Source organism: Chaetodon trifascialis, chromosome 12 (assembly GCF_039877785.1).
Source record: "Chaetodon trifascialis isolate fChaTrf1 chromosome 12, fChaTrf1.hap1, whole genome shotgun sequence".
Taxonomy (NCBI): domain Eukaryota; kingdom Metazoa; phylum Chordata; class Actinopteri; order Chaetodontiformes; family Chaetodontidae; genus Chaetodon; species Chaetodon trifascialis.
In genome coordinates, this window is record NC_092067.1 from 12861679 (window position 1) to 12888532 (window position 26854).

General features: G+C 42.6%; 1 protein-coding gene across 3 annotated transcripts in view; it reads left to right on the forward strand.

Moving 5' to 3' along the window:
• Positions 1–26854, forward strand: part of gpm6bb (glycoprotein M6Bb) — a 387662-nt gene that overhangs the window by 344029 nt on the left and 16779 nt on the right. For 2 of the 3 annotated variants that reach the window (XM_070976780.1, XM_070976782.1), the window contains exon 1: positions 16813–16963. The exons of the other annotated variant lie outside the window; for it this stretch is intronic. In XM_070976780.1, coding sequence (XP_070832881.1) covers positions 16960–16963 — 4 coding nt within the window. In that variant the 5' untranslated portion in view covers positions 16813–16959. Of the gene's footprint in view, positions 1–16812; positions 16964–26854 lie in introns of those variants that run through there. 3 annotated transcript variants of the gene reach the window in all.

Consider the following 26854-nt stretch of genomic DNA (forward strand, 5'->3'; position numbering starts at 1 on the left):
AACTGGCTCTTTCATGTTTTCAGTGGTGTAATTAAGTGCAATAAATATATGACTATGGTTCAGAATCTAATGTGAATGTGCATCCTCTAAAGAGCATGTTATATGAAACCTACACAGTTATAATTCTTCGTGGATGCAAAAAAACAAACAAACCCCCCCACATTTATACTGTGCGTGTATAATTTGACTGGGTTGCCCTGACATCATCACTGGCTGTATTTTTACGTACGCGGTGTGCTTTTTTTTCTGTTCCCATCCTTGTCTGTTTAGACCTGCATCCTCACAGAGATATGAAAAGTGTAAACAAAGGACGCACCAGCGAGAAGCCGCTGGGAGAGCATTTGGTACCCCGGTTGCCCTGGAAACAGATTTCCGAGGCACATCATTGGAAATGCTGAAAGGTTGCCCTCCCAGAGCGAGACGGAGGAGAGCTGACTGACAGACTGAGACTCAGGCGGAGACGTCAGGAAATATACTACAGGCTGGCCAAAGCCCAAGGGTGGAGGAGCTGAGGTTTAGTAGGCCACCACACAGATTCAGTTATTAGTATTCGATATATTTACGTGCATAAGCAGTTGGTGCTGATACAGAGGCTGCACGGGAACCTGGCAGTGTGAGGATGTGAGTGGGCTGTGAGGCTTCACGGACCACAGGCATGAATGAGTCATTCCACATGAACACACCGGCATGTGCTGTGGAGGAAACAGCTAAACTTAGTGAGGAGAGAGAATGTAGGTATTTCATTCACAGGCGCGGCGCTGTGAGAGTCCTCTCACGTGTCACAGCGCTGTGACATGCTCCGGGCCGGATGACACTTGGTCACTGACCAGTTTCCAGATCATCTTGGCCCGTCTCAGCCTGGGTACGAACCATCCCTGGGCCCCTTCTCTTTCAATGCTGAAGTTCAAATTACAAGTCACATTGCATCTCGTGGTTGGGGATGTATGGCTTGCTCTGGTCTGGGGGTTTAACATTGGAGGTCTTGTGCACGGCGCGATTTTTACAGCTCCATGAATAGTCAATGTCTCACTGTATGAATTATTTACCAGCAGGCACATGTACTGAATATCCATATCATCTATTGTTCTTAACAAAGGGAAACAAACAAACATGGCTTTGTCTTGCACGTGTCACCATCATCCAGATCTCTGTACCTGATCCAAGGCAACATCTAGAAACTCACACATTGTGTGAAGTTGCTTTAATGAGTACATATCCAACCAGTGAGGACCAAGCTCCTCTTTGCACTCCAGCCATTTATTTCCCAGCTCTGAGACAGCTGCAGTTGGCTTGTCTGTGTGATGACAACCAGCCAGAGCTTCAATTGGCCATTAGTTTCCATAAGGAAAAGACTCCCGGGCCAGGTGGGTCACATAATTAAAGGAGAACAAGTCAAATCTGCGTGTCATTACGGCGAGTGAGAGAGGGGTGTAGGGAGGCTCTCACTCTGTGAAAGGAGAGAATAAAACAGAACAATCCTTTCTGACTAGAGCTGCCTGTCTGCCTCATTTATCCAGCAGTTTCCACACAGCCATTAAAATTACTGGATCAAGACAGGCGAAGGCGCTATTTTAAAGCTGCCCACACACAACAAAGATTGGTGGCTACTGCCCGTTATTCTGCTGGGAATTAAGGGTTTTACATCATCTGGTTTATTGTGTTGTCTAAAAAGGATTTTGCAGCTAAATTTATAACTCTAAAATGAAATCCTCTTTTGTAATCTCTCTGTTATAGGCCAATATTGCACTCCAAAATAACATACAGCACAAATATTTGAATCTATTTTGGTATGTAAGTGTTGAAGGAAGCTGGGTGGAGTGTGGGTAGGCTTTTGTCATTGATCCTCCTCAATAACTTGTGGACCGGCTGGAGAGCTCACCTGGAAACAACAAGCAGGCTTTACCACCCCGGTGCTCATGTGCACTGGGCTGGAGACGATTGAGGGGCTGCAGAGTATCTATTGCTCCATCGATTCCTTGTATCTTTATCCCGCTTAATGACTTTTTCGCTCTATAATTCAACTCATGGAGCTGATCCGGGGCCTAGCAGGGATACAGAGAAGTAACTTGTGGTGGGAGCTATTTTGATGAGACAACGCAACATGCCGGAGGAGGAGTGCAAAGGATTTAATGAGCGGATTCTTGAAGAGAAGGAAGGATTTGTGAATTCTCTAGTGCCACAACACCCAGCACACTTATCATAATCTCTCTGTCACAGCAAAATGAAGCTATTCTGAGGATCTGTGTGGCACAAAAGACAATGATAAACATGTTGAGATTATACACACATACTGGGACAAATTTTTAAAAGACTCCTCTCTGGATATAGGAGCTTTAGCATCATGTGAACCAGGAGTGAATCGACAAACGCCCATGAGAACGTTGCTCCTTCGCTCATGTTGCTCCTTAGGCCAAGCAAAGAGAGCAACGCTGGTCTTCACTAAGACTCATCTGTCAATCACACTTTTTTCTTCATCAGGGGTAGCAGCCTGACAGCCACAGAGCCTTTCTCCATCACTGAGCACTGAAAACCCGCTGATCCCCAGTCTAGACCCCTGCACACATTTCACAGTCACTCCAGCTCTGCACATCCAAACAGCTGAATAAAATCACCCTTTGCAGGATGTATACATCATATCGAACGCTTAAGACTGCGTGCGGTTTGTTCAGCAATTGCTCTTCAAGCAAACGGTGAATCCATCATGTTTTCCCTCAGATCTGTATGTCAGGATGTCTCCCCTGAGCTCCAGCTTTTGTGCAGTCACCCAAACCCTAAACAGCACACACACACATACTTTTCCCTGGCCAATGTCTGCTCCATGTTGACACTGGCTCACAATTTATCTATTTCTAGCTCGCAGGCTTGTCTCGCTGAGCGTTGTCACAGGAGCTGTGCAGCTGTCATAGTGATGCAAGAATAGATTGAAGATTGAATGTGGTTTCAATTGCTGAACTGGTTTGCATCAGTTTTTTCCCCCTCTCAGTGCAGCTTAGATGTATGTTATGGGACCAATTACCCACGAGAGGAACACCGGCAGCGCTTTTTCCCCAGCTTTTTAAGATATTTATGGGGAAACTAATCTCTTATATGCAGAGTCTTGTGCTGAATATTAATGCGTGTTGATATTCCACCCTAATGTGACCATTTCTAAACTGTGCTTGGAAAATGCCTGCGGCAGGGAACTGTCAGATGCGGCTGGTTGCAACATCTCTGTCAGAAGAAACAGGGAACGTTATCATTGTTGTCATATAGCGGAGTATGTGCAGGTATACAGTTAAAGGCTCTCTGTTAGAATATGAGACATGATGTGCTTGCACAAACATGGCTTCATAAAAGTGACTAGCATGCAGTCTGTCAAATAGAGGAACACGTTAAAGCTGACTGACTGTCAGACTCGGGATAAATCCTATAGAAGTGAGCAACACGCACTAATGGAGAGTTATCTGTGCTGTTTTCTGTGCCTGGAGTGCATTCAGACTTAAATGAAATCTACAGATAAAACAATGCATGTTTAGTTCATGAGCTGAGCTGCCGTGTGGGCAGCTCACAGGAACACTGCTCTCTCTTATTGAACATCAGTGTCTTCTTGAATGGACCCTCGCCACGTCTCTTCTCCTACTCGTCACGGTTGTGCTGCTTTAAACTGTCAGAGAGTACTGAAGGTTTACTTCGTTCACAGCTGTGCCACAACTGTATTCACTGTGTGAATCTGACCAGATTCAGGCATGTGCGTTGTCTTTCTTGAGTTGGTCACAAGTTTACCTCAAAATTGCCTGTTGCCTGACTGATGGTGTAATTTGTTCAGTTTCAATGGGACAAGGAAAATGACAGCGTCGAATCATTTTGTCCTACAATTCCAGATTCATATTGGAATAAAATGCTACTACAGTCCAATATGTCAGCCTTTATGAAGTGTTTAGAGTGTGTAACTAAAGGCTTCATGAATGGCTAATAAATCATTAATACAAATGTTTGTCCTTTTAATTCTTTTTTAGCTCATCTACAAACTATCAAACATGTAGTAATATTTAATAAAGCTCTTTGTTGCATATTACAAACTATTAATAAAGGGTGACTTATTAGTGGTGCTAATGTGATTAATGTGAAATGCTCAAAAACAATAAAAAACTAAGAGATTATGTCATTTTGGATGCTGCTGCTGATAAACCAAAAGTCATTAATTAGCTGCTAGTTTGGTATCACTGAGAGAAAGCAACTTCATCAGATTGTGGCATATCTCACAGTAAAATGGTGCAGATCTCATTTTGGAAAAGAAAGTCTTTGGTTCTAGTTGGGTGGCGGACACGATGTGGAGCTGTCAGATCATCCTGTGGTGAGACATGGTCAGAGTGGGAAACCTGACAGCTTCAAGCTCTTATATGTGTCTTTGGAACAACTCTGCTTTCATTAAGTCAAACATTGACTGAATTCGCTCTCTGACCAGTTAGTGCTCTGGACTATCACAGAGTCTTCAGTCACTCATTCACAAGCGTGAATCACATGAACGCGGAGCCCAGTGTCAAATGACCAGCAACAATACTCTTTAACTTGAACAGTTCTGCTGTGTAACACAATGCATAATGTACAGTAATGAATCTTATCATCAAATAGCGGCAAACAGAAATCCCTTTCAGAAAGATCATATACTGTGCGAGCGGGGAGATTTTTAGAAGTTCAAGAATGAAGAAAAAAGAAAAGTTCCTTCATACTGATCACACTGAAATGATTAAACCAGATATCAGAGCTTTAGGGAAACCCATCTTTCCCTCAGTGATAGTCAAATCCTCCTTTAAACTCCATGAACGCAGAGACATTTCCTCCAAGCTGATTGCCATGGGAACAGTGCTGCAACTGTGTGCTCCATCTAGGAGAGTTCATAATTGTCTTCTTCAAAAGACCCCTGATAGCATTCACCGAGTGAGGGGAAACTACTGTATTGATACAGAGTGAATTAGATGCAACACAATAGATGAGAACTGGTTGAGTTTGTTTATGTGTGCTTTTGAAAAAGAAAATTTGCTTGAAAACTTCAGTCATGTCCTTCACCTTCGAGTGAAAGCAGCAATGGAGAACAATCAGCAGGTTGAAGTGTGGGAGGAAGCAGACACGGAACAAGACTCGTGAAAGATCTTCTCGCAGCATGAAAGGAAATATCTTGAGGTGTCCAGGTTTGAGTAATGTGCCAACAGAAAAAAGCCCATATTATTAGAAGAAGAAAGAAAAATAATGACATTAGTTAGCCTTTCTAATTCCACTATTTGGACTTCACACAGCATAGATTGGCACAAGGTCAACCTCAATTTCTAATTTGCCTCTATCTAAATTGCGCTCATCAGCTAACATATTCAGCACCTCTCCAGAGCAGCCAGCAAGACTTATGGAGAGAGGCTGGAGGAGAGAGCGAGACATGCAGGGAGAAGAGGGGGAGAGATGTTTTTAATTCAGCCTTTGCTCAAAGCTTTAAATAATCAGAAGCGCTAAAAGAGGCAAAACCAAACACATTTGGCGTCTTAGAATATTAAGCAGGAACGTTTTAGATGCTGAATTTCACAAAGCGAAGGTTTTCCATTCAAATCTTGCTTGTTGCAGTGTCAATCATTGTCTCTGTCTGTCACTGTTCTCACTGGTCTGGCGCCGTTCTCACTTTGGAACCCTTTTTAGAACACTGTGGGGCAGTAAACACAGTTTCCATGGAAACATCACCAAGACACACATTGATAAGCGGATTGGAGCAGCTGTATTTCTCTGATGACGAATGAAACCTCAAAAGCTGAGAGGGTTTCAGCTGGTGAACAAAATTAAACGCCGCCAATATATTCAGCAAGGGGGATCCACACGAGCGGAGGAATCTGTTTGATTTCTCATTATGAGGCAGATAACAAACGACTCTTATCTGCCTTTTGCCAAAAGCACCCTTTGGCTCTGCCTGCCTGCCACTGGCTCAGCTTCTGCGTCTGAGAGCGGTCGCAAATGGGCAACAATTTCCAATTAGACTGTACTTTACAAATGGATATATTGATCTGGTGCAGCTGTTCTCATCAAGCTGGAGAGAAACAATCAGGCGCAGTTTAATTTAGCATCAGTCAATAGTCTTAAGCAGATGAAGAAGAAGGCATAGGAAGGTCGGACATGTTTTAAAATAATACTCCAAAAACTCACATTGTGAATTTTAAGCAAGCGCCTAGCGTAGATCATTTGTCTTCTTTGCTCAGTTTGTTCGGACATACAGAACCAAACGTACTGCATTGTATGGTGGCAGCCTCACAAAAATGTTCTTATCGTTACTTCGCTTGGATGTTTGACCTTCATTGTGCAGGATTATGTGCATGCACATCATTACACTGTGAAGATTTCTTCTGTGCAGTAGTCCAACTTCTGAAATGAGCCTTTTATTTGTAGTCTCTGGATTTTTCAGTAAGGGAAAAGGAGCACATGTGTAACTTTTTTGTGGAAAGACCATAGTAGACACAAAATGATTAACCCAGCTTGTATTCAAATTGTCTTGGAGTGGGATCTTTAATGTTAAACAATGAAAAAATGTACAACCAGGGGTCTATATTTACACAGTGTCCCAGGTCCTCCAGGGTTATGGGCTGAGACTCAGCTGTTGGGAGGACGCACAGAGACTGATGCTGTCGTGAGAGATGCTTTGCTTGAGAGCAGCTTGTGTCCCCTCAGTGGCTTCCAAGGTCCTAAAAGGGCTGCACAGAAAGAACGAGAGCACTGACCTAAAAAACGAACTTTTCCCCACAAAGCTCTGAGAATGGTCAGCTTCATCAACAGCATGTTGGTCGGTGGAGTGTGCAAGGCATTTGACCCAGATGGTGAAATACCACACCGACTGCCATTAAGTGACCAGCGTTAGCTAATGGAGCGAAATTCGGCAAATTGGTGCACAGGTGAAGTTAGACGCCAGTGTTTCTTTACTTAACACAGAACTTGATTTGTCCGAGAGGCTTTGATAAAACGCACACACACGCACCTCAGAGGTTTCCATTTCTCATTCTGTGAGCGTGGATCAATGTGGGTGAGGCTCAGTGATGAACTTGTTCCCCGCTGGCAGTCTGATGGGTCTGTTTTCAAATGAAACACAGCCTCCAGAGAAGATAATGACACTCTGTTGCTCTCTGTCAGTGAGGAGAGCCCAGCCATTTTCCCTCTCTGCTCACACAGTGGGTGCTGTGAGTGGAAAACACACCGATATCTAATGATACACAGGTGCAAACATCCTGAAAAGACATTTTATGCTGCTAAAGAAATGGGGCAAATGGAAAGCATGAGCGGTAAAATTAGATAATTTGCTCTTTTTAAAAGTCCCCATCTTAAATTGGTATATCTAAAGCAAAGAAATTTGGGTAAAAATGGTCCAATGTGCCAGACACTAAAATCAGCACAGCGTTAAAAAGCTGCAGTGAGCCACTCGTAAAATAATTGGAAATGGTAATGAATGCCGGCTATTACCAGGTCAGCAAAAGACAATCCACCATATATGTTTACAATGCTGAAGCCCAATTTCCCTTGATAGAGAGGAGCTGCAGGCAAGAATCCACAAACAGTAACATCAGCATAAACAGCATATTAGACCAAATTGGAGAGCGTATGGTGGGTGTTGAGGCAAATGTATCAAATGTGATCATAAAGAAGAAGAAAAGCTTTCTAGTGTAATAGGTTTGCTTATGTCACACTGACATAAATGCAGCGGACCCCGCCAGTTTCCCCCATGCCATTTTCACCTCATCTGCTCTTTCCGAGCAAAGAACAAGAACTGTGACAAGACCAGGGAGAGCATTTAGATAAAATCCATTTGGCAAATAAGTAATTACACGAAACAATGCAATGAGCCCACAATCTGCAGTGTGTTACTGGTATGACCAAGACTACTAATGGCTTCTTCAAGAACCACTTCCTGTTTGTTGAAGTAAGTGCAAAACCACATCCCCATTTGGAGGTCACCAAACCTGTAAATGAATAAGATATGAGAAGCATTTATCTCTAATTAGTATTGACATTGTGTTTGGGAGAGACACAGCAGGGAAATTATGTTCCAGGCTGGTGGAGAGTAATCAGCTTACAAATGGACCTATGATGCATTATTTCAATATAAAACCTGAGTGATGCGGCCATTCAATTTGACATAATTGCCTTTAGAAATGGTAATAGTTTCAAAGATAACAAATGTTTGCAGAGCAAGTATTGAAGGTTTCGCGTGCACAGAGCAGCTAAATATATTGATTTTGTGGCTACATGTATGTAGATCCCTGCACAGTGAGAGCACATGCAGTCCTTCTTTTGAATGAGGAGGGAGGCAAAGAGGTGAAGCAGAAAAGAATCTGCAGTGATGATAGGAAATAGAAAAGTAATTACACCTCAGGGAATAAATTATTAAAAAAAAAAAAATCAGTTCAACAGCAGATGGGTTTCAAATTCAGCATTAGCTCTCAATCATCTAAATCCTGTCACAACCATCACTTCCTTCACTACATTTTGTCCTAATTTGACACTATTCACTTTGCTTCTGTTTTTATATTTAGATTACTCTTACTGACTGTTGTAAGTTCACATTTTTGTTGAAAAATGTTCTACCTATACTGTCGTGTCCTTCTTGTAAATTAGCAATAATTACTGTAAAGGAAGCAGAAAAATGTGCTATATGTGTGTTGCTATAGTGTGTTAGCATGCTGACTTTTGCTTTTTATTTTCATTACTGTTATTCTGACATGATATTTTTTGAGATACACAGAGCAAAAAGGTTTGGTTCTTGCCATAATATGGATTACTACAGTAGTCAGGCTGTACACCAACACTACCTCTACACAACCAACTAATGGTCTCAAGCGCATTAAGAAGGAAAGAAATTTCACTAATTAACTTTTTGAACTTTTTTAACAAAGCACACCTGTTAACTTAAAAGCATCGCAGGTCACTAAGCTGTCATTAAAGGCAAAGAATGCTTTGAGGAATCTAAAATATAAAAGATATTTTGCTTTAAACCTTTTTTTGCTCACTACATAATCCCACATGTTCTTCCATAGTTTCACAATTCATATATAAGATAAAATAAAGAAAATGAGAAGGTGTGGCCAAATTTTTGACATTTTTTAAAACTCAAAGTACAAAGACTTATTTAAAAGTTTTTGTCAGATATGCTCAGAATATTTTACAGATATTTTCTGATGTATTTCGTTACTTTTTTGTTGCATATTTTACCGCTTTTTCTCAAATATTTAACATTTTTTCTTTGATCTTTTAAGGACAGAGGTGTGCAGCACACACACACACACACGCGCACGGCAGACTACGTGCTTTCACTTCACACTCAGGAGAGTCAACAGGAGAGCAGCTGCTTGGAGGTGATACCATTCAAACAACATAAGTCGCCTGTCATCCAATGATTTGATAATTTCCCTCAGGTAAACTCCAGCGCACCACTTTCTTAATCTGTCAAGTCACATAACAGGAATCCTCTGGAGAAATTTGACTTTCAACATTTGTGATATGAAGAAAAATCACCTTAATGCCAGCTGTTAATTGAAAATACTAATCTGCTGACAAATGGACAGTGCGGGCTGTTTGAGCCATTTGTACACGCAGCAGTCGACTTCTATCGTGACCGACTAATGAGCGAGACCGCACGGTCAACGTCTGGGCTTAACGCAGATGAGTGATTTCTGTCTGAAGGAACATTAGCTTCCAATTAATTTTGTGGATGAAACCTTTCAGTCAAGCTTTGTTCTACTGTACTTATTCTCCTATTAGCACCTTTCCTCTGGTGGATGGCATTTTCGTGGAAAAAATAATGAATTCTGAGTCGCTGAGTGGTAACAAATGTCACAACACTCCCCAAATAATACAGTGGCCTTGATACACAAAGCACATCGTCATCGGACAAAACACACCATCAAACCAGAGAGCACAATACAGCCTTATTTAGATAGATACAATCCCAATGGGAAACTGAAGCGTTGCAGCGGCCAAGTCACACATGAATCACAATGCAAACACATAACACACAAAAAGGTTATTAATTAAACTGAACTGAGACTAAATATTAGGACTATACTTAAGCATATTCAACAACAGCAGCTGGTGACACTGTGAAACTGGTATCATTCCAATAAGCAACATGACATCTCAGGACAAACTGCAGCTTTTAGAAAAAGGCATTGTTTTGATGACGTGTCAGAAACAAAAGGCTCAGTTTTGAGAATGGGCGACACCTGAACTGTGTCCCAGTTCCAGCAAAAACATCCTCCAGCCGTCCAATAATGCAAAATTTCATCATGGCACCTACATTTTTTCTAGCGGTGCTTTAAAAAGTGTTGCTAAAATTGACTAAACATGTCAGGACATCTGTTTACTGCTGAGAGTTTCTGTAACACTGTCACCTTCCTGGTCAGAGATCTTCACTCTGGCATGACTGCAGTGATCATCACAAATAGGGTCCATGACCTCAGTGAGTGTACGTGGAAACTAAGCTTTCCATCATTCCACTGAATTCCTCCCTTTGGGGAATGAAGATAAACTGTTGATGTTCTTGGATGAGCTCAGGAATGAGAGCGCTCCTGAACCTCCTGCACTACAGTCTGATGAAACCTCTTTTTGTCTCGTATGAGACTATGACAAAGTCTCTCCTGTTGAACTCTTGCTTCTGTTAACAAGGCTTATCTTAAATTCACACATATGCATGATTTACTGCTGCATATCTTTCTCTCTTTGCTTCTGCCCTTTTTATTTATTTTTTTTTTTTTGACACACAGCAGGTATCCGTCCCTTTATGTGTGACTACCTCTGCATATTCTCAGTTTTTTCATTGAACATATTTCCAGTGCAGCTTTTCAGATCAAGTCAAGGGCAGGCTTTGGCATCAACTCAATAAAACTACACAGATAAACAAATTGTCACATTCCAACCCATTAAAAAGTGTTGTATGCAATAAAGTGGGATGACACAGAGAAAAATACGCAAACTGAAATGTATTTAATGTTCGGTGGAGAAGCCTCTGTTTCCGATGACTGCTTCAAGACACTTTCTGTATGAGGAAACTAATCTGTCACAGTGTTCAGGTTTGATTTTGGCCCCTTCCTCCACATAGACAATCTTTAAATCTAAAAGATTTTTCCCGCTGGTGAATCTTGATCTTCAGATCCTTCCACAAATGTTCTTTGGGTTTAAGTCTGGTGACTGACTGTGACATTTTAAAACCTTTATTTCCTTCCTCTGGAACCACCTGATAGACTCCATCCCGTGATGCTTCCACCTCTGACCTGCACTCAAAAGGTTATTTTAGGGTCAAATGCAGAGCTAGTTCTCCTCCAAACATGGTGCGTTGTATTGTATTGTATTGTATTGTATTGTATTGTATTGTATTGTATTGTATTGTATTGTATTGTATTGTATTGTATTGCCTCATCTGATCTCACTACATTCTCCCAATAATCTACAGGCTTCTCCACATGTGAAGAAACCTCAAACAAGCTTCAACATCCTTTTTCTCCAGTAGCTCATGGAGTCTTCTGGGTGCATGGAGACCATGGTGGTGGAGAGTATTGCCGATTGATTGCCGATGAATCTACCTGCTCTTCTTGAGTGGTCAGACAATAGCCCCAGTGGTGCTTATCAGTTGTGCGACGCCTCAGTCACTGGTGCATTGCTGTGTTGCTTAATAATGCTGTTGCAAAGATCTTGGGAAAGCTCTTGACCTCTAACCACCATGACATGTTTTTACTTGCATGTGTTTACTTGCACTCAGAGGTGGGTTACCCTTTTTCGAAAAGTGGAAATACGAGTAGCACAGGTGGGAGACCTGATCAGTGGAATCAGCTGGTTTATGCTTTTTCTTACTGTGTTCAATAGTTTTTTCCTGCATCCTTCCGCTTTTTCATTCATTGGAATGTTATAATTTATTTTTATGTGTAGTTTTATTGAGTTTATACCAATGTGTTGTCAATTTCATGTGATGAGCTGAATTGAAAATATGTTCAATGAAGCTTTTGGTGAAATCTGCTCTCGGAGTTACTTGAGCAACAGTAAGTCCTCTTCAAACCACGCAAAATGAAGCGAATACTTAGTAAGTTTTTCCTGTGTTACAGCACTGCTAGCAGAAGTGAACTGTTCAGAAAATATATGTTCAGTGTTTTTAACTTTGCACCTCAGGGCCACCATAAATAATCCACTAGATGGCAGCATAGTATAGACTAGTGTCAAATTGTGTCTGCTGCCATCAACTCAGTTACTGCAGCAATAAATTTAAAAAGTTCTTTTCCAACAAAAATGTTCTCATATACCACATTTATTAGTAAAACAGTTTCAACCAACATGTAAACTGAAGCCTAACTCGTCACTTTGAACTGCCAGAGTGAATTATTTACTGTAATGTGGCCCCTGCCCACGGCTGCTGCTGCCAGCCAGCAAATGATGGGAGTGGTGGAGGAATTCAGCAGTGGTTTGTTACAGCATTAGAGCAATGTCTGCTTGAGAGAGCATCCAATCAAGACGAAATAACTCTGGTCCGGTGTCCATTTCAACCGCCTTCCCGTCATTTTCCCGTCACCCCCATGTTTCTCATGTCACAGGGATCAACGTTTTGTGTCTGAATGTTCAACGCGCAGCTGATGGTTCCTTCATGATGCATCCTGTGCACCGTGGGGAGTAACAGAGCTGCAGTGACCCAGTTATCTCTGGAGGCAGAGTCATGAGGGTGTGCATAGTTGCTCTTTGTTTTTCCATTCCCAGAGTTAAGTCTGTCTGTTGAGTCCTCCAATCTGGCCACTCCCAGCTCTTTTCACTCTTAACACCAGCAGAAATGAATCGCAGCACACGCAGCACCGCAGCTGGACTACGCTCTCTGTTTCATGCTCAGGTTTTTCTTGTTTTCTGGAGTTTTTCTTTAAAATCCTCTCTTTTTACGCACAAGCTTGAGGAGATAACTAGCCTGGATGTGACTTCCTGCCCAGCCCCCAGCTGTGTGCGGAGCTGTTTTTTGACTGCCCTCCGCCTGGGGCCTCGGGGGCGATAAATTACATGAGCTCAGTGCTGCTTACATGTTCATCACTCCCCTTGACCTGTTGGAGTCGGTCACTGCCACTTCACTGCAGTCTGTTTTGACTCATGAACAGCGGTGATGCATTTTGTTTGCAGAACCTCCAGCAGACACTCGCATACCTCCAAAACCTTTCCAAGACATGACATTTAAACCCCCATTGAGCTCTTATTTGTTTAGAGGCCAGCTCTTAGATTCCATAAAAGTTGACATAATCAGAAATCCCCAGTCAAGATTAGTGCAGAAAAACACTGGTTAAAAGCCTCAATCACAAACATCTTTTGTCCCTAAGTGGCAAAAGTCTTCATCTTGTAAGCAGGATTTAGTTTTATAGGAAAGTTAAATAGATTAAACTCTTTTGATAGCCTTTTGTGTGCAGTGGTAAACAATACGCTTCCTCTGTATTTTTCCCTGACATGGCAATGAAACATCATTTTCCACTTCCTCTCAAATGCTAAACCAGATGTTAATTCCACACTAAACCTCATATGTTGTTCGCTTCAACACAAGGTTAAAGTCTCAGGAGTAGTTGTATTCCCAGAGTTCAAAGATGTTTTACATGTCAATACAGGTCTTGTGGTTCTATACATTCTCCTTCATTTTCTATTGAGGTATTTGCTTATGTCCAAATGAGAAATCCTGCTCATTTGTTCAAAGGTTTTATGAGGTAAGAGTATTCTCAAACCGCTGAGGAGCAACAAATACTTCAGACACAGTGAAAACATGATACTGAAGTGATTTTTTTAACAGACAATATCATCATCAGCTGCAGACAGTCTTTTATTTATAAGTAATAAAACGACAATGTCTCTATCCTTTGTCTCTGACAAAGGATAAAGACACAAAAACCACTAATATGTATAATGTATAAGAATATTTCATCTGCATTGTTGAATTAAATGCAGATAAAATGTGTTTGATGTTTGTCTGCATTGGCCTCATTGAGCTTTTTCTGTAAATGTGTGCAGAAGTTGATGTATTACTTAACATCTGTTTACCCTCAAAAAAAAAAACATCTGTTAAAACTGAAATAATCAATTAAATCACCCGTAACACACCTTCAGTGCTGGACTGCACACCACCGGGAAAGAGACGTATTTTGCAATTATTTTTTAAATCATTTCTTTCATGTTATTTCATCACCAATATGAGCAGCAAAGTTCTGCCGCTTCACTTTAAGGAACCCTTTGCAGACCAGGATCGTCCAACCAAGTCTTGTAGCGTTCCATCTGATGCCAACTTCACTGTGAGTACGCCTTAGACCGCCTCTCATTTTGAGCCCATTCACGGTGTCTGCCATTTTCTCACTGGTTTGTAACCATGGTGGCTGCTGTGTTTGGTACGGTGCTTCAACAGCTTTTCTTTATTTGCAATTAGGCACTGCAGGATTACCTCAATTTGCCTCTGCTGCCTCCCATCATCTCTGTTTCACCATGCTTATTCTTAATTAGAAACATAACATGAATTAGAACAGAAAGAATTACTTTGAGAAATGCTCGGTCTTCAGCTGTTACTCCTTATAATGTCTTTTAGGTAAGGAAAATACCTAAGACAGACTATTAGGACTATTATTGTATCTGATACTTTGCCCATATGTGATTTTTGAGATATTAGTTTGCACCAATCAAACACTCAGTAAATCAGAGGGCTGACAGCTTCAAACATGACCTGATTTAGCTCTGGACAGCCTTCTAAGTTCACAAAGTACTACCAGAATTTAATTTAAATGAACATTCGCACTGTTTTATTTCACCTATTAATTGCTAATCTTCTAGATGGCATCCACCACTAAAGTAAAACGTCATGCCCCACTGCATTGCTCCATAATGACATGGCCACATGTACTGTCTAATATCAGATAAAAAGGCTTTGTCTCATGTGTTTTGTTTTGCCATTGGTCCACCCTATTAACAGTTGCATGCCTGCTGTCTGCCAGCTGCCGTGCCTGCTGTAACAGTCAGTACAGTGCTGGAATGTTCCCATGCAGATCCTCCATTCACGCACACTGACATGCACTCGTACATGGACAGAGAGAAAGTCAGAAAGCGCATCAGAGAGCTCCAGTTTGTGGAGATGCAGACTTGTAATAACAGTCTCGTGTATTCTGTTGGTGTACTTGCTTATACTGTATGTGGTAATGAAAAATAAGCTTTGAAAAAATACAGATACAAATAGAGAATAAACTTCTTTGACCGCTCACAGATTTGGATGATTATATGTTCGGAGAGAATATCTGAAGGAATTGCAGATTTGTATCTGCTGTTGGGCATCGACTCAAGCAGATTTACAGATGGAAGAAACACACATGTGAAAATACTGAAAAAGAAAGCCTGACTTGCTGACATACCATCACAGCCCAAAAGTGACATGGAGCACAAACAAATAAGAATAAAGCAACATGCACAGTGGATTAAAGATAAAATCTATATATCTAGGGAAAAAAGATGATATTGTCTTTGTGACGCTGAAGTTGACCAGTTAAATATTTGCCTTTTGGGGGCTTTTGTGTTTGCCATGTTGGGCAGATGCCCTGTTTGGCCATGAGACAACCCATTGAGAGTTGCCACTTGGCCACCAGTGAATAGACTGGTTAGGATTATGGGGTGCTCAGAACTCCTTGGATACCGGATACCAGCACACTGAATTGGTGGTGATTGGCATTGTTTCTGTAAAGGCCCCATCTTTGTGAAAGACTGTGATTTATTCCACAGTGCACAGAAGTAATGTCAAACATGAGCGATATCTTATGCATATTGCTTGCATATGTGAGTATGCATGCAAGTTCATATGCAAAAGGGCTTACATTTGTTTTCAGTAGTGCAAAACTGTATGTAAATGTGGACAAGTGTGCAAGTTAGGTTTTTAGCTTTTTTCAACCTCCGAGAGGACAGCAGACTTGTTCTAGCCGCAGTTTGTGCTTCTCATATATACACGATTACATTCAAGTCACAGAACAAAGCATCAGTGACTGGGAAAATAAATCCCCAGTCATCTTTAAAGATCCCAGAAGGTCATTTAATGATTACCACCTTCCTGGAGGTACATCCAGACCTCTTGAATATTCTTCTAACCATCTGAATGAAGAGATATTCCGAGATTTTCAATCCATTCCCCCAAGACGCAACTGTATTTCCATGGATCAGCATATGTGTCTGCTCAATATGAATAATGTGGAATTAAATGAAAAGCTTAAAGAGCAGTTAAATTTGCATGTACTGATAATATGGTATATTTTCTTGTGTTCTGCAAAGCGAGCTAGGAGATATGACATTTACCTGGATTAACAAATCTTTATCACACAGTAGATGGATTTCTTTGTGTTTGAGGAGTCAGAAAAATACCTTAGCCTGCTTACAGCCTCTTAGGTTATTCACAGATAAGTGGTCATTTATTTTTCTGATAACCAGATGATCAGCTGGACTTGGTGGTGGTCTCTGACCCCTGATAATACCTCACGTGTCTGTTTGACACCGCTGACCTCAACACATCACTTTATCCCCAACATTGACTTGTGTTAGTGGTCAACAATAGCCCAGAGAAACCTTGCTGGAGCTGCATCTTGACTGGAATCACTGTATTTGATCCTGATAGTGCTCATGATAATCCAGGCATCTCTGATGTTGACTGGACGCGCAGGATTGCTTCATAACAAAGCGGCGGATGATGAGCCGAGTGACCAGTGAAACTTCATGATGAGGGCTGAGGAGGTTAGGGAGGAGGAGGACGGGGGCAGAGCTCCGTCCACCCATCAGTAATCCCCTCCGTGGTGACGTCACTCGGGCTGTCTCCAGAGGGACGCAGTGTTGAGTGTTTGAGCAGCCAGGCGGCCAGTGCGCATCCCACGACGCAACATCAGTGCAGCCGGCGCACAACTTTCAGCCGATCGCTTCACGTCGGACGCTTTGGAAAAACTTACAAAGATGGGTAAGTTTGTTTTTTTTAAACCAACAAATGCTCCAGTGGATGAAAGCGGGAATATCGCTAAATATCGCTTTTCTTCGTCATGACAGCATGCTTCATACTTTGTTGTTGTCGCTCCAACTTTCGGGGCGCGTCGATTGTTTTAAACTCAACTGATTCCCGCTTCTGTTACTTGTGCTGCAGGAGCGGGCTGTTTACCTGACCCGGTTTCATGAGAATCGGTATTAGAGCAGCCTGCTGAAGCAACTTGAGGAAAGCGATTAGAGAGATTAAGTCTATCAGGGCTCTTGCAGTCAACTGTGCGAGTGTGCGGAGGTGTTAAGTCCAGATCAACTCTGCCTCCACTGTCTCTCTTACTCCTGCTTTCAACAGGGCCTGAACTGAACTATTTGATCCAAACCTTTCTTTATCAGCCTTTATTGATCATTATGGTCAGCAGTGACTGATCATGTTGCAATGCTGTAATGCTGAGAGGCTGTTACTGTGGCATTTCCTCACCCATCTGCGCAATGTTTTGCTGGTAAAGAATGACTAAAAGTGACTGGAAAAACAGCAACATAGTGCATTAGTCACACGCTCCATCGCTGAAACCCTCATTCTCTGTGTTATGCCAGAGTTTGTGATTGCAGTCTGCAGGGCTGAGCTGAGACTGTCCCATCTTTAAATCAGCCCCAAGTGTTGGCCATCTGTGCTCCTAACCTGGGAGGAGTGAGGCCCCCCTGCTTGTGATGTTTAACTTCTTGCAAACTTTAAGGCTTTGAAACAGTGATAACCTGTGTAGCAGATGGGATAGCGACACAAGAAAAACACTCAGTTTTCACTCAAGCCTGCTCTCACCCTGCACTGGACTAGATATGTGACAGTAAACCAGCACAGAATGGATCCAGCGGCGGTAATCTTACCATGTTGGGTTGGCTGCTGGAGTTTTGCGTTGGTTTCGGGGCAGCATTTATTGGCCTGTGTTGTTTGCCGTGGTGCAGCTGAGGCCAGGGAAGAACACAGTGTGCGAATGTGTATCAATGCTCATTAATTCGCTCTGAAGCTCCTCACAGAGGCGTCTTTGTGCTCCTAATTTGGAGCTGCTCCTTTGTGCAACTTCAGTGGCTCTTAATGTAGAGAGAGAAGTCCGCTGAATCGCAAGTTTCGGAGCGGATACCCTGTGAACTAATTCCCCACAGACCCTCATTCACTGTCTCATAGAGGATATTACTCTGCATGGCAGTCGACCTTTGTGCATTGTCCACTTGCTAAAGCTCCCATTTTACATTCAAAGATTGGTCCGTGGCTCTTTCAGGAGAAGTAGTAGAGCCTGTTGTGGTGAGCATGAGGGGATTAATTTGGAGACTTAGTTGCTGTAAAGGTCACCTTTTGTTGTGACAAGGAAACGGATATCATACTGCTGTGCTGTGATTTGCCGTGTGTCATGTGAAAAAGCTCTGAAAACAGAGAAATGGATTAACTGTTTTCAAGATGCCCTTCGTCCCAAACTAAACAGGATGTCTTGAAGCTGATTGCACGTGGAGCTGCGAAGTGAAGATGTCATTCAGAGGTTATATAACTTGTGTCTGATTCGATTTTACAGTGACCTTCACCTCACAGAGGGGCCACATGTTTTTCAGAGAGATTCTCCTCTGTCCTTGCGGTGAACAGTTTAACAGTGCGTTGGCCTGTGTGAAGGATGTGGGAGGATAACTTGGCATCAGTCCGCTGAGCTCCATTCAGGGGAAGACAGCAAGTCATATTCCACAAACATGTATTTAGGCTCTTGGTGTTAGTCCTGTGACAATTACCCACCAACAGTATTTGGTTGTCATGAGGCCTCCTTGACTAAACACACTGGAGAACAATGTGCTTTCAGTTCTACTTCATTGAGATTTGTGCTTTTTTGCATCTGCTGATCATACTCATTTTAGCAAGAAAAGCATGACATGACACTGCATAGAAAGTTTCATACATTTTCCTTGCTGCTTGTAGCCCTTGAGACAAGAGCTGTTAAGAAATCACAAAGCTTAACACATATTTGGAAAAACAGATCAGAAGCTATTGTTTTCATGCAGTGTGCAAAGTTCACCTTCTTTTCGATTTTATGTCTTTCACAGATACAAAATTTACATCCGTCTTATGACAGGAGATTTAACTAATCAAATACAGCAAATTATGACCTTGACGTTGAGCAGCGTCTCTGTTCTTCTTGGAGCCAGATCCCGATTGCAAAAAAAGAAAAAAAGATTGTTTTTCCTCATGGAAACTTGTGAACCTTCAAGTCGGAGCGTTTTGTATTCAGCGCGGTGGTCTTGTGGAAAAGGCCACCGAGGCTGGATGCAAACCAGATCCAAATGTTACATCATTGTTTTTTGAGTGATTCAAGAAGCCGAGAGCTCATCCCAGCTGACAGCGTCGAGAGTGTCTGTAATTGAACATCTTGCTGTATTTTGGCTCAGCTGTTACTGACTCAGGCTTTGCTAGTGAACAAGTAGAGGCCTAAACGTGGTGTCACGTGTCAATCTCTTGCTAATAGTCAAGACTTGATGATAAAATCGTCTTTGATTCTGTTCTTCGGTGATCCACAAACACAGGAGCTGCACGGCCTCCTTCATAATGGCTTCTGCATGTGTGTCTGCGAGGTGTCGCCTGTCTTGCTCATTCCAGTCTTGCGCATTCCTCCTCCATCTGAACGAGGATGTCTGGAAAGTGTCCGATTATTTAGCTCGCACATCAGCAGCAATCACTGTGACGGGCACATGCGGTGGACTGCGTGTGCTGTGACCCTGCATCCTGAAGCCCGAGGAGAGGAAACACCCATGACTGCTAATGCTGTGCCAGCGGAGGTTTTTCTTGCGCTCTCGGAATCAACAAGTTGTCAACTGATGGAGAGCAATAACAGAGTCAGATGTCCCCCCACGCTTTTAGTTGACTCATAATAGAAAAGATAAGATCGGACTTTATTGATCCCACACTAGGGAATTTTAGTCGTTACAGCGAGCAGGTTACAAAAAGCAGGCACAGTGGCATAAGAGGTCAAAAAAAATCAAAATTTAAAGTTTATAAGATGCAGAATAGAAAAAAAACCCAACTATGTCTATGTACATTTGTACAGATTATTAATTATCATGGTGATAGTGTCCTCCTTAGAGGCAAGCTGTGGGTCGTGCTTCTGTTTCCAAAAGAAAACACACAGCTGCAAGATGAGTCGCTGCAGAGGTGGTCAAAAGGTGCTGAGAGCGACGCTGAACTTTGCTGTTTTGTGTTTGTTTGTTTGTAACAAAGCGTTCTCTTGTTAACTCCAAAAAGATGCCTCCCTGAGCCTGAAATGTGTTTCAGTCTAAATAAAGTACGTGCTAACCTTTTTACGGCTGATCCCACATTCTTATGTCACCATCAATAATTCCCAAATTGCTTTTCGTCTTTGGTCTACAATCATTAATTATACTGAATATCCTCCATAATGAGGTAGCTGCTGTCATAGTTACATGATTTCTGGGCTTCTTTCCATTTGGCAGAGGATATGACAGAGCATCTTTGGTAATTATACAGCAGATGAGCTCCCTACAGTACTTTTTGCAACTGTGCAGCTCTAAAAAAGAGACCCCTTTCACATAGTTCAATCAAGACTTCATCTTCTGCTTCCCCTCCTGCTCCACTTTGTTTCCTCTGAAATCTCCCTTATCTCCCTCTCTCTGGGTCTCCTTTCCTCTCTCATCTTCACTGCTTTTTGTTTCTCCGCAGCACTGCAGGTCTGCCAGAGCAGTCATGTTAATTTGTTGAGCTTAATAACTCCTCCGACAACAAAGAGGGCCATTGAGTATTGTGACATGAAATGATAGGAATAGAAGTTCCTGAGTGGGGATGCTTGTTCAAGCATGTGCCTCGGCCGTCACTTTTACTAAAAGCCTATTCACAGTTGAACAGAGAGGATGCAAGTGGGTGTGTGGGTGACTCTGTGTGTGTGAGTGTGTGTTTGTGTGCAAGTTCACCCTTGTTAGAGAGATGTCACAGTCACACTACCACATGGTCGAAGCAGGATTGCATTTACATATCTGAAAATACCCAATATGCGAAAGACCACAGGCCTTCAGATAGGCACAGGCAGCTGAAGCCTGGTGTTCTATAAAATATGCAGATGATACAATCTGGCCTTTATCTTATCTGCAAGACTTCAGAAAAACACCCACGATTTTCAAGGTTAAACGGCCAAATACATGCATAATGAGGCCCTCGTTTTTTTTCCTCCAGTTTTACAATATGCATGTACGTATAGTGCAGAGGTGATGTTTGCCAGCGGAGCAGCAATCTGAATCAGTGTTTTGTTCACAGTCTGATGATTGTTCCAGAAGGCCACTGGGAAATAATAGGTTGGTGAAAGCAAAGAGCCCCTGCAGCTGATGAACATGCACTCACTCATTCAACAGGCATTCAGCCCCGCTGCAGGATTTGCTGCTATCTACAGTAAACCACATTACAGCACTCTGCATGTTCACATTTTCTCCAGCACCAAAGACACTGCATACACCTCTTTCCATATCACATGAGCAGGGGACATTGATTAAATAGTCAATTATGTTTCCCCGCAATGACCTATTTTCTCTCACCAGTCTTTTGTAAGCAAGTAAATAGATCATAATGCAGCCATTGAACAGTGTGATTGCTCTACGCACAATCATGCCTGTGGCAGAGGGACCTATGCTACATGAAGCTAATGCTCTGTGATGGCCATGATCTGGGACAGAGGATTAAGAGCCATGAGGTGACCACCGGGGTGAAATGCTGGTTACAGAAGTTGCACTTGAAAGTCAAACTCAGCCTCCTCATTCATTGGAATGAGGTCAGTCCAACAACATAACTGGGGTACCAATGAGGAGGCCTTGCTCATAAAAAAAGAAAAGAATTACAAGGTCGTTGTTGAAAGAGATGAACCTGGCTCAACCGTTTCAGCATCTGAGGAGCCTCATCTGTTACATCTGTTCGACTCACTCATCTGTTATTCAAACTGAACTTCCTGGATTGTACTTCACTGGTACCAGAAACAACACACGCCCCCATCAATGCAACCCAATGCGTTGGTTTAAGTTGTTTCTAGTCTGATCTCCCACTTATGTCGCCCGTAAGCTCGTTGAAGTGCTTGTCGGATGGTCGGCTTGGACAGCTTCAGGCTTCCTCCCTTTTGCTCAAATTTAAAATCTTTGCTTTGATGAACTGGAAAGTCATCAATCCAGGCTTCAGAGTCTCCCTTCAGAAACCTATTGGGGTTGTCAAAGATGCCATGTTGATATCCACACTCTATAATCAGTGACGAGGAGGAGGTGTCAGCTAAGACGTTTGGTCCTTTCAATGTATTCGCTCTTCCTGCTTATTGGAGAAAGCCCTCAAGTGCAAGTATTGTCTCTAAGTTTCAAAAACTTTGTCATTTAACTATTTCGGACCACGATGTGAGCGCAGTTGAGATGTGAAAGTAGTTGGGTGAAATGGGGAGAAATAATAGGACCTCCAGCTCATTTCCCTGTAAGATCATCTGTGAGGAGTGAGAGCAGAATGCATTAGTCGGCTTTTCAACGGTGGGAGCCTGCAGGATTGAGCTGTTGGCTGTGTGCCCACTGAGTGTATTCAACCCTCCACAGATAGGTCTTTGTCCTCGCGCGCTTTTACGCAGCTGCTAAACAACCGTAAGACAAAAGCATCTGGGGTACCCCAGCACACCAATGAGAAATGTTCACCATATGAAGAGCCGTGCCAGACAGCCTGAGACCATTTGGACGCAGCCAAATGTTACGCTTGGGATGAATTAAGCAGGAATTTAAATGAACACCCTTGCAACCCCTTATGACTTTTTCTTTGCCTCTATAGTCATAATTATGTGTAAAATCCTACTTTGTGATAAAAGAAATCTTCTGAAGACTTATTTCTTCGCAGCTTGTTCTGTTGCTTATCTAAGATGTTGCAGGAAATGCACATGACTCCCCTTTTGCTCATGTTGCTGTGATGTGGCGATGCATGTGACACAGTGAAACAGAGTCAGAGGCCACTGGACACACACGCTCTCTCTCTCATGCCAGGAATCACTTTCCTGCCCAAGAAAAAAGGTTTCCAAGGGAGAGTTTTCATTGTCTGCTTATTATTCTCCAGAGAAAGGCTTGATCGGCAGGAAGAGGCACTTCTGCCAAGCAGATGAAAATCTGCAATAGCTGAGCTTCAATAAAGCGACAGCTGCAGGAAACCCAATAGCTGAGGGAGAGTGTTTGGGGAGGCTGTTTGCTTCACAGACAGACTGTTTGGGGGTTTTAGGGGATGGATTTCAATTTGACTAAATTGTTGAATGCTGGATTTTGAAAGAAATGAAGTATTATTCAACTTGGAATACTTTGATCCCACACAACTGAGTCATTTAGCATAGTGTGATGCTTTTACCATTTGCACACACCATGTTTTTTTAAAGGTTTTCGTGTCACTTGCTGTAGGTTCACATTGGAGGAAAGGAGAAAAATACCAGCTAATGGCAGCTTCAGGGGAGAGGAAATCCCAGATGTTTCTGTCTGAAAAACAGCTTGACTCCCATAACCACACGCAAACCAGAGGAGAGATCAGTTAGCAGTGTTAATATTACAGCTACACCACTGAGAGGCCTCATAAGTCATCTTAGCTTTTGACCTTCACTCTATGGGAAAACAATACTGTAACAATAGAGCGGCCACAGCTGAAAATGGAAAAGTGATGCTGTGACAGAACAGAGCATCTGGAATGTAAAAAAAAAGTGTGTGAAAGCTTGTAGATGTGTGCATAATGTGTCTTATAGTTGTAAGTCGGCCTGTGTTGTGAAAGTTGAAGCGTATGCACGTTTACCCCAACAAAATAATTTAAGCAACATAATTCTCTTTTAATGTGTTGTCAGAGCAGTGGCTGTGTGCGCAGTATGCATCGTGCATTTCCATCTACGGAGACACCCCCATCATTTGAATGACGGCGTGTGCACAGAATACATTCCTGAGAGTGTAAATGTTTAGACACTGATAATGATGCAGCCACTGCATCACATCAGATGGTGCCATAAATGGGTTCTGCTTTGCCGAGTAGATGCTTTCTAATGTCCACTATGATGGACAAAATGTCATTACAGCCTCTGCTGTTGGAAAACTGCCTACTAGCGCTCAAAGCAATAAAGTAATGGATTGACCCACTCTCGCAGAGGTCAGCCAGGGGGTGAGTGTATACCAACTGCTAGAGAGATTTGCTTCCATCTTTCTCTTGTGATGAACTGTTTTTTCTCCCACTTATTGTTAAGCACTTAGTCCACATCTAAGTCAGAGGACAAGTGCGTCTCTGCAGGGGTGGAAGTGTCAGGTTCAGGTTACGGCTCTGCCCTTCCAGGATCCAGCCACAGGACGCAGGCCTTTGAGACACGAGAGGAGAGCGCTGAGGAACAATGGCGTTAAAGTGATCTCTGTGTCATCTGCTCTGTTGTCATAGCGCCGATGATGAATCCTGACACGGTGGGGTCTGCCTGGCTGGTCTGTTGAGTAGCACCGGCTGGGGCTAAACGGAGGAGGTTTCTGCTCCGTCTAATGAGGGTTTTGGGAGGGGGGCGGGGGGTGGCAGTGCTGGAGGATTTGAAAAGGGTAAAGTCTTGGGTCAGGGGTGAGAGGTTGGCAGCATGAGGTGGGGGACAATGGGATCGGCGGGAGCGATGCAGAGAAAGAAATCCCAGCAGCTGGGCTAGACACAGAGGAGGGTGGGGCTGTTCATGGGAAGCAACCCCAAGATTAGCTGGAGAGTCTAGTCTAATGTCTCTGCGCTTCATTATGTCTCTCTTTTGTGTGTGTGTGTGTGTGTGTGTGTGTGTGTGTGTGTGTGTGTGTGTGTGTGTGTGTGTGTGTTTTCACATGATCATACCCTGTGCAACAAGTAGGAAAATGAGTGTGTTATTTGCCGTCCCCACTAGGATTCGAACTACTGCTGTCTGGTCGCTCAGAAAGGCAAGAAAAAGCAATACCTTTCCTCACAGGGATAGTGTCTGTTTCTAAAGGATTAACACCACCAAGGGAAGCCCCCGTGAGATTTATTTGTCCTCTCAGTGCAGTTTAATGGTGTCAAAATGACTGCAGGGCGGCTGCAGTTTGCAGTTAATGTGTGCAGATAAAGCTACATACAAAGAGAGTAAAGAGATTAAATCAGATTAACAACAGATCATATGACTACTTGTGTGTGAAAGGCAGAAAATTTGCACCTGACTTTGCAGTTCTGCTTTATAGCATCTAGCGTCGAAACAGCCAGATGTTTCCTTGAGGTGTTTGTAGAGTCCAAAATGGAACGAATGAAAGTTTGACTTACATTCATCAGGTGGCCAAAAACAGGACTGTGCTAATATGGTAATGCTAATATTGCTCCATATTTGCTACATGTGTAAATATGCAACTTTTTGACACTCAACTGTTCCAGAGGAACTTCTGAACGATCTATGTTGTCCCATTTCGGGAAGTGAAAATGTGTTTTAAGCCCCCAAATTCTTCCTACAGACAGACGAATCAGGGCTGGCTGGGTATTTGCATTACCCTCTACTTTTTGGCAAAGCATAAACACAATATACATATATTGAAAAGACAAGAGGTTATTATGTAGTATTATTCTAACAGGATAATGGAGAGGTGTTTGCTTGCAGTACCTCTTGGCTGGTTCACTGGCTCCACAATGTAAGCGTGGTAGACCACAAAGACAGCCAAGCCTCTTCCAGACCAGAATCATTAAAATATTTAGTGCACCCTGAAAGGAAAAACAAACAATTATGCAAAGACCTTTACTTTTTTCTAAGATGGCAGAGGTTCGAGGCCTGTATGGGGGGTTGTGGGGTTCGCCTCCTCTCTCTCTGTATTACGCTCTCTTTCACGCTCTTCCAGGTTTATGTTTCTGTTTCCTGGCATTGATTTGCTCTTTTGACTCCAGACTGAAATTATGAAATTCTTAGTATTTTCGGTTTTGATATTGCGTTGGTTTTCTGTCCGGCCAAGCCATGGTGGCAGTTTCCAAGGTACTATAAGCTAGCAAGCCTGGGTAATACGAAGCATGTGTGTCTCTCACTCTCCCTGCAACCACAGTGGCTGAGGAGGTGCCAGAGAGTCAGGGCTGTGAAGTCATTTTTAGAGGAAAACCATGGCTGCCAGGCATCCCTGAGCGAGCATCGCTCCATTTCCAGACTTGACACGATAGTAACACAAACATGTAATTAGAGAAGTGCTGAGTCAGATACCATGGGCATTGTTTTGGTCAAACACTTGTAATTACACGGGAGGGAAAAATACAGCCTGGAAATGGTACAATGGAAGAAACACCAACACAAAGTATGTCTATATTAGAAATGGGTGCAATCGAATAGCGGAGTTGGATTTCTGCTGTTGTGCTGCAAGAATTTAAGTGTTGTTCATGCTGAAGAATTCAGGAAGAATGTGTTGGTCTATGGGCTGGTGTTTCACACCACAAACAGAAGCAGGGGTTGGTTATAAGATTTTATTTTGGAGGTTGGGGCATGGCAGGTTGTAAGGACAAGGTCTTTATAAATGCGGAAAATAAATATCTGGACTGATAAACTCAGCTGGGTGAGGGAATGCTGGGTAAAAAACTAGGAACTCCACTGATTTTACACATCGAGGTGTGTTTAGGTCTGGCGGAGGTCACATGTTGAAGGATTAGGGTTTAAAAACCTTTATTATTATTATTTCTACCTTCACTGTACTCAAACATTGAGTGTATTGGAGTGATTTTTACTGCTATGAACACAGTGATGCTGGGAAAAAAGGGATTTTCTTAGTTAAAAGCTTTTTGAGAGAGCCAAAAGAAAGTACCAGGCTCATTATATGTCAGCAAATTGTGGTTTTTCCTCTTTACTGTCCACATATTCTGCTATAATGAATG